At 39.7% G+C, this 8552-nt stretch overlaps 1 protein-coding gene across 7 annotated transcripts in view; it reads right to left on the bottom strand.

Annotated features, from left to right (window-relative positions):
* mllt10 (MLLT10 histone lysine methyltransferase DOT1L cofactor) overlaps positions 1-8552 on the bottom strand; it is a 42047-nt gene that overhangs the window by 8613 nt on the left and 24882 nt on the right. For all 7 annotated transcript variants that reach the window (XM_035618916.2, XM_035618915.2, XM_035618917.2 and 4 more), the window contains 2 exons: positions 4105-4265; positions 1183-1300 (listed from right to left, as the gene is read on the bottom strand). In XM_035618916.2, the coding sequence (XP_035474809.2) occupies positions 1183-1300; positions 4105-4265 (279 nt within the window). The remainder of the gene's footprint in view (positions 1-1182; positions 1301-4104; positions 4266-8552) is intronic.

The following is an 8552-nucleotide window of genomic DNA, read 5'->3' as shown; positions in this document are numbered from 1 at the left end:
AACTCCACGCAGCTGAACGCGCGGCGAGTCGTGTAGAACTTTACATGGAGGAAATATGGATATTGGCTGGGGCTGCATATGGGTTGTTTTCATTAAGAATCAGAGGTGAAAGAAACGATTGAATAGAAAATTGATCTGCAACTATTTCGATCACAAATTATTTTCAGTCATTTTTACAGCAAAAATGTCAAATGTTCTCTGGTTTCAGTTCTTAAATGTAGAGACTGTTGCTTCTTTCTGATAATGAATTGGAACGTTTTTTTTAAAATTGTTTGACAGCTTGAGATGTCACCTGGGGCTCAGAGAGATTTTTTGGAAGGGAACTATTTACTGAAATTCTTTAAACCCCCCACATTAAATAATTGACCACATTAAAAAATTCTACTTATTAAATTAAATCTAATATTGTACAAGTCTTACAGCTAATATTTACCTATGAAGTGGTTTGACATTTTCAATACCATCAAACTTTTTTGATCATCACACACACACACACACACGAACACACTAACCCACCCACCCACACACACGCACGCACGCACGCACACACACACACACACACGGCCTCGTTGTCATTCCGCCTGATTAGTGAGTTGACCTGCAGGTCAGAGTGGATCTGGCTCTGATGACGGCCGACCGGCAGCCGGAACTACCTTCCTTCCTCCCCTCTACTCTCTCTTCTCTGCTGCTGCTCCTCTCCTCTCTGTTCAGCCAGATGTCTTGTATCAGGAAGTGGCTCCTCTGATTTCCAAAGCCACCTCTAACTCCCTCATCAGCTCCCGCGCTGGACGGACAACGGGCCTCCTCTTTTTTTGCACAGCAGGATTTCCTGGGGCACGATCGCAGCCTCCTCCTCTGATCCACTCTCACACCACCATGTCAACAAATCCTTCTCTCTCTCTCTTACACTGACAACAACTTGTGTGTTGTACATGTAAGTTCATGTGCCCATGTACTGTATTTGATTTTGTATTCGTGACATGAGAGTTAGGGTGAGGCAGCAGGAGCGATGAGGGCGTGTAACAGGAGCTGAGCAGGAGGGGCTTGGGAATATCAGGAGCGCTGACCCTCGACCTCTCCGAGGGACAGAGGGGGCGTGACCTATCCATTATCTCCCTGTCTTTCTCACTGTCGCGCACATTTGCGTCGCACACAAACATACAGAGAAATAGGTTTGCATACCTGCTGGCGAGGCCTCGGACTGGGCGATGAGCGCCGCCATGGCTGAGTTGGGATTCAGTCTGTTCCCGAACATGTGAGAGGGAGCGAGGTTGAAGACTGACCCGGGCATACCGCTCACCTGAGGACAGACAGACAGACACAGAGAAGAATGAGCCACAGGAAATCATGTTTCACTCTAATTCAAGTCATAGTTGTACTTAAGTGTTTGGCTGTGAGGATGCTCCAACAGGGAGCTTTTAAATCTAATGTGATCAATATCTAGTGATGCCTCCAGTGACAAACCACTTCAATAGCATAACAAAATAAGTGATTTAAATACAATTGTAGGACTACAGCTCCTGATTATTTTCATGAATTATTATTAATATGACTAGTTTTCATGACAGATTTATCAGACAACTAAATTCTTGATTTATCAGTTAGTAGCTTAGTGAATAAAATACAACACAAATAAAACAATCACTAACAAAATAGTGAAAATGCACAAAGTTTGCACCAAAAAGTAATTGAACTCAGTTATATAATCAGTAATGAAAAAATGCTTATTCTTATACAGATTTTTTTTTCATTCAATTCAATTCTTTTTTTTTTGACTTTGTCAATTGTTGCAGCACTATAAATTTATATTTGAAATAGTCAATTTACCTATTGATCGGCAGCAGAGGAATGACATCTATGTACATGTGCAAAAATTTTGATGATTTTCATAATCACGTCGCACAGTCTCTGGCGTTTCTCTGGTTTATATTTTTCAATCGGCTGCATATGTTCACTTTATTTCTACTACTTTAAAAAAAAAAAAATTAAGTCTGAGTGTTATGTAATTAATCATAATGGTCCTGAATCCAAAGCTGGGTATCCATCAGCACCTATAAATGATTTCATGCCAGCGAATCTGGTATGGATGTGAAATTTTGTGTGTTATTTTATCTCCAAAAACAATACTGTATCCTCCCCCCAGCTGAAATGATTTCAGATTTCTCGTTAGACACCCCTCCCCTTCTTCTTCTTCGTCCTCCTCCTCCTCTCCGTGCCATACTCCTGCCCTCTCTCCCATCAACATTCATTAACATTCATTTATCATTCAAAGTCTCTCTTGGACTCTATTTCTCTGTCCTGGGCTAATGGCCAATAACAGTAGGCTGAGAGTCTGCTGGTGGACTGAAAATAGCGAATGGTCTCTGTCTCTCTCTCACTCACACACACACACACACACATTGTTGACACCCCCCCATTGTTGCATAATTTCTGCAGACTTAATTCAGAGTGTCTATATGTCCCAGATGCTGAGAGACATGAATCACACTGTACAAACTAACACACACTTTTTTCAACAATGTGGTGTGACAAAATGAAGAATTCTTCTTTCTTAAGCAGCCCTCACTCATGCTTTCTTAGGGTCTCACACACACACACACACACACACACACACACACACACACACACACACACACACACACACACACACACACACACACACACACACACACACACACACACACACACACACACACACACACACACACACACACACACACTTAAAAACACAAACATCTACAGCACTAGCTCCTCTATACAAGCTACAAACAGGCGTGATATCCTGTGCTTCCCTGGGCCTCCTGTCTTCCATAATATGTGCCGAACAGAGAGGAACGGGAGAGATGAAGGCCAGGCCAGCGAATTCAAGGCATGAGTGCTAACCCCCCCCCCCCCCACACACACACACAAGTCCCCAACCCCTCCTACCCTCCATCCCTACTGTGGTGCTTGTCAGTTGTCATTACATCACAGGACAACAGAGGGAGAAAAAAAAGAGGAATGGACGGGGACAGAGGAGGAAGGTCGAGGGTGAGAAAAAGTGTGTGTGAGAGAAAGAAAGAGGGTTGGTAAGTGGACACGGAAGAAAAATGGAGTTTGGTGGACATTGCGCGGTCTTTAGGGAGGTTTTGAAAGGACAGACACTGGGGTCAGTGATTCAAGAGGAGTTTCTTTTTTGTTCTTTTTAAGACGGCCAGTAATTATGGGATGGGGAGGTGGGGGGCTGATCAAGTTACAGTTAACGTCCCAACTTTTGAACGTAAGCGTATTTAAACCAGCAGAACACATCGCTTTGAAGAAAAGCATAAAAGTTCCAGTCTTCGGTCCAAAAATCACCATAATTCATTTCGATCTGGATAAACCTGCAGGACGGTTGCTTCCACAGCTGATGTTTAAATGCGAGTATGTTTGAAGTGGTACAAACATATGGTAAAAATTATTTCATGTCTATTACAAACTACAAATTGTTTAAAATCAATCCAAGATAGATGGGACCTTTCTTAAATATGCAGCTCATTGTTTGACTTCACTGTTCTCCACATTAATGGAAATGATGGAAAACAAATGACACAATAAATGAATTTTCAAGGATTTGATTCGATTTTAACCGCAATTTCTACCTTTTTTAAAAACAAGGTGAACATGCTTCTTTCTTTCTTATTACATCTGTCTGTGCATTGCTTTAAATTTGCACACACACACACACACACACACACACACACACACACACACACACACACACACACACACACACACACACACACACACACACACACACACACACACACACACACACACACACACACACACACACACACACACACACACACACACACACACACAATTAATTTGCAATGGATTAGTAACAGCGCTTAGAGCTTTGGTGCGGAAGACTTTTAATTGATGTACTTTAGTTTATCTGTGTCTGTTAAGCTCAAAGATGCAAGAGATGTGGGTGAACTGATGGACGTAGTGGGTGCTGAGTGAGGAGGTGTGTGTGTGTGTGAGTGTTTTTGTTTCTGTGAGAATGAAAATGAGTTTGTTTTATGAGAAAAAAGGAGGATGTTGACATATTTTTTGTGCAGGTCGTGTGTTTCAACTCACGTGTGTCGAGGCTGTGCTGGTTAGCGGAGCGGTGGCAGTGAACGGAGAGGGAGGGGCTAGAGAAGGCGTGGGCTGCTGTTGCTGTGACAACTCGGAGTTGCCGCCTCCCACGGTGACCGCCCCTGTCCCCGACGATGACCCATCGGCGCCCGAGAAAACACCTGCAGAGGAATCAGGGGTGACCGACTTTAACATTAAAGGGGCATTAAGTGATTTTAATCCAATACACGTTTTGTTAAATTCAGCGAATATTTCCTCACGGCCCGCTAGCAGTCGGTCCTGTAAATTGAAAACCAAAAAAATGGTGCGGACCGCACCACACAACACTGTATGTGCAGTTTGTAAACATTACTCCCTGACACCTAAAGAGACGTGCTACATGTTGTCCTTTTCTGCATTTACAAAAAACAATGTTATATGACAAAACTATGAATTTAGAGCTGCAATTACTTTATAATTAAAGTAATAATTTACAGAATGAAAAACAAGTGTAAAAAACAAGTTAATAAATGGATGCTAAATTCCATTTAGTTGCGTCAGTGTCACTGTCGTGGCTTGCTGAGATTCTTCAATAGAACGGAGCCATTGATAATATTTTTGGTAACAACTCAGTAAACTTCATTTTATGATTTTTATAACCACAGCAAAATAACTTTTTTTTCACAACAGAGTAAGAAATTTTTAATCCTAATTTGAAAAATTACATCATGCCTAATTCACTCATTCACACAAATAAAGGAGAGAAGTTTCAAACAAGCTACAGATCCATTGACTTAATGCCTGAGACAATGTAATGGATCTGAACAATGCAGCCAGATAGTTTGGTTTCTTTACGATCATAAAAACTCCATCAGCTATAATAAACTCAAGTTTAAATGTTTAGAAATACATTGACAGAGTTGGTGAAAAAATGACATAAATCATGTTCTTTGTCTCCATATGAATTATTTGCATTCTTTGAAAAATATTCAGACAATTCTCCTAATTTTATCCAGCGGATGAAAAATGATGAACTTCATATTAAACAGTATAAGTTAGTTTTAAACCATCTATGCCGACATATTGCTCTATTTTCACACACACATCCGCATGCTCCAGGCTCTTATCTCTTTGCTCTGTCTCCCCATCTCTCCCCCTTCCCTCCCCTTACACACCCCTGTGCTCGCCCACTAACCAGGGATAAGCCCCTGCCCCCCTTTGACCCTGGCAGAAGAGAGGGGGGTGGAGGGCCCCTCAGCCCCACAAAAGCCTGAATGGCTCAGGGCAGTGCACATTCACTGGGGGAACAAGAGATCTTTGTGCCAGGAGGGGAGGGGTGGAGGGAGAAGGAGGGAGGGAGAGAGCACGAGAGAGATGCAAACACCACATGGGCCTACATACTATTTATAAAAGTTTGTAATATGCACCAGAAAAAAATTGATACCCAACCAGACTGCAGAGGCGCAGAGGGCATGTGCTCCTGCAGGATGTTTAGCATCTGGATTAGAGGCCAAACCAACAGTTTGTCAGAGATGGCGCAAAAACAGTGACAGTAACAGTAGCAAAATGCAGGTTGACATTCAAAGTATAATATAATGATACAACGGTTAATTAAAATGTCCAAATAATGATAAAAAAATATAATCTCACACATGAATTAAAGATTAAAGTAAAAGAATATTAATGCCATTTATATATAACAATTAAAAAAATGAAACTAATTTGTTTAAACATATCCAAAAATATCCACCTTGATTAGTTCAAGCTGGTATTATCTCAATAGGAAATTTACGCGATCTAATCAGCGAGGGTTTAATCCTCTATCACACTCCGTTAACAGCTCAATCAGTGTTTTGACTTTAAACTCACTTCATGTTTCAGGAGGAAATTTCAATTGTTGTATAATTTTTTTTATAAAATGTTATGAACAAACCATCTAATCGTGGTTAAAAAATGGAATGTGGATAAAAACAGTGAAAACCATCATGGCAACAGAGAGACATTAGTTATTCTCAGAATTTTCTACCACCAAAGAAAAAGAGATGTATATTTAAACATCACAGCGACATGTGAAAGGAGCAGAACTGCAGTGAGGGCAGTGAATGTAAGCGTGTAAGTGTGTGTTTACGTGTGTGTAACCCAAAAATGTACATTGGTTGGCAATAGACTGATAAAGCCATGTCATTTACAGAGTCAACAAAAATTCAAGCAGACAACCAAACCAACGAATCCCCACAATTATGAGGAAGTGGAAGTGAAACAAAACAGGGCAACAAACGTATAAATTCAACTGAAAATATATTATATATATATATTTATTTACTATCTACATATTTTGCATTGTTTATTGATGAGAGAAGAAATATTCTGTAAATTAATGAACTTTCACTTTAAAATAGTTTGGTGCTTATCGTAGGTTTTTCTGCATAATGTGTGTGTGTGTGTGTGTGTGCGTGTTGTCTCACAGTTTTAATCTCTTCATAATCTTACTGTTGCACGAGTTGTTTTTCTTTCCAAGTTTAAATTCACCACAATACTTTTTAACACTGTCAGACAGTGCTCAAAACTGAGTTGCAGTCGCGTGTAGGAAAAACACCGGACATTGTAAACACAAATTTATACATCACCTAAACTGGAAATAGAGTTGCAAATTTCCAAAAATAATTATTTAATTCCTACTAGTGCAGAAAGTTATTTAACAAGCACAGCTAAATTAGTTTAATCAATAAACAGATATATTTAGACCATGAGGGAAAACCTACAAAAAGTTAAGTTTCATATTTTACCACTAAGCTAAATCAAATCCTGTTCATTGAATATGTGCCTGGTTTTCACAACATCCCCTCACGTGTGTTTTGCAGAACTGAGACCAAATGGCTGATAATGACGATTTCACTAGGAACGGGGAAAACCCTCAAAACTCCAATAAAGACAAAAAAAACATCAAAGAAATATTTAACCCAAATTTGTTGATCTCTCATATCCTCTTTCACACACACACACACACACACACACACACACACACACACACACACACACACACACACACACACACACACACACACACACACACACACACACACACACACACACACACACACACACACACACACACACACACACACACACAGACAGACAGACAGACAGACTGGAATAAATTCATGTCCACCTCACATCTTTCCTCCCCCACACACCAAACCCACTGCACTCTGGCAGCTTGTCCGTCCCATCAGTGACCCCCATGCAGTCAAACATTAACCTAGCCAAAATCTAACCCCCTGCCTCACCACCCACCCATCCAACACATATCTATCAGGCTAACTATCTATCCATCAGCACGCCGGAGTCAGCAGACAGGGGGGGGGGATCCTCCCCATTACTGCCCTGCATTAACCCTCAGCTAAATATTTACAGTGGGAAGAAGAACACATAATTCCCTCACACACACACACACACACACGCGCGCGCACGCACGCGCACACGGTTTCCCTATCTTCTTTCACCAGCTGTGGTCAGATATGTCGCCAATGCTGTAGGGAAAAGCAGCAGCACGAAAAACTGTTTAGGAAATTACTAAAACATAAAATTATCCTCAACAACCATGGCTGTAAAAAAATATAAAATATATATCTTCAGAGAGCAAACAGCAGAAGCCCTCAACCTATTCATGCTTAAAGCAACTAAATATAAAACATCCACTAAACACACCTTTCAACACAAATATGAATATAAATATTCATGGTTGAAAACGACATGTCTGTACTAATGGAAAAACGCCACCAAATGTGGAGAATTAGAATCGACACAATCATTTTAATTTGCAGGTAAGCCAAATGTCTAACTGCCACTTTAATAACATATACAATTCTTTCCGCAACACACAGTTGACAAAAGAAACTGGTAAAAGGAAATTTCTGTTGATCAACAATTAGCACCAATAAAATTGGGGGTAAAAAAAACATTTTTAAGGTTGGACATGAAGCCATAATGTCAGCATGAAATGAAATCTAAGCACCTGAATGCACATACTGGTTTATTAACTTTATGCCTATGTATATTTGAAAATATGTATCCTCAAAAGACATACTGTAGAGGATAATATATATATATATATATATATATATATATATATATATATATGTATGTGTGTGTGTGTGTGTATGTATGCATGTGTGTGTATGTATGCATGTGTGTGTATGTATGTATGTATATATAATTTTTTTTGATCAAAATTGTTTTGTTACTTAGCAACAACATGATTTTTCATACTTTAAGAACTATATTGCTATCAAGATTCCTTGGATTCTGTGAGTGTTATGGTCCATTACCTAGAATATGAAAGTTAAGGACAAATGTAACTAGATGTAACGAAACATTTGAAATAATCACTATTAAAATGATTTAATCTAAAAAAAACATAATTTTAGAATTTGGAGTCAGAGTAACAGTAGCACACATAAGGTTAATTC

The sequence above is a fragment of the Scophthalmus maximus genome, chromosome 21 (genome assembly GCF_022379125.1).
Source record: "Scophthalmus maximus strain ysfricsl-2021 chromosome 21, ASM2237912v1, whole genome shotgun sequence".
Classification (NCBI taxonomy): Eukaryota; Metazoa; Chordata; class Actinopteri; order Pleuronectiformes; family Scophthalmidae; genus Scophthalmus; species Scophthalmus maximus.
This window is presented reverse-complemented; position numbering and strand designations above follow the sequence as displayed.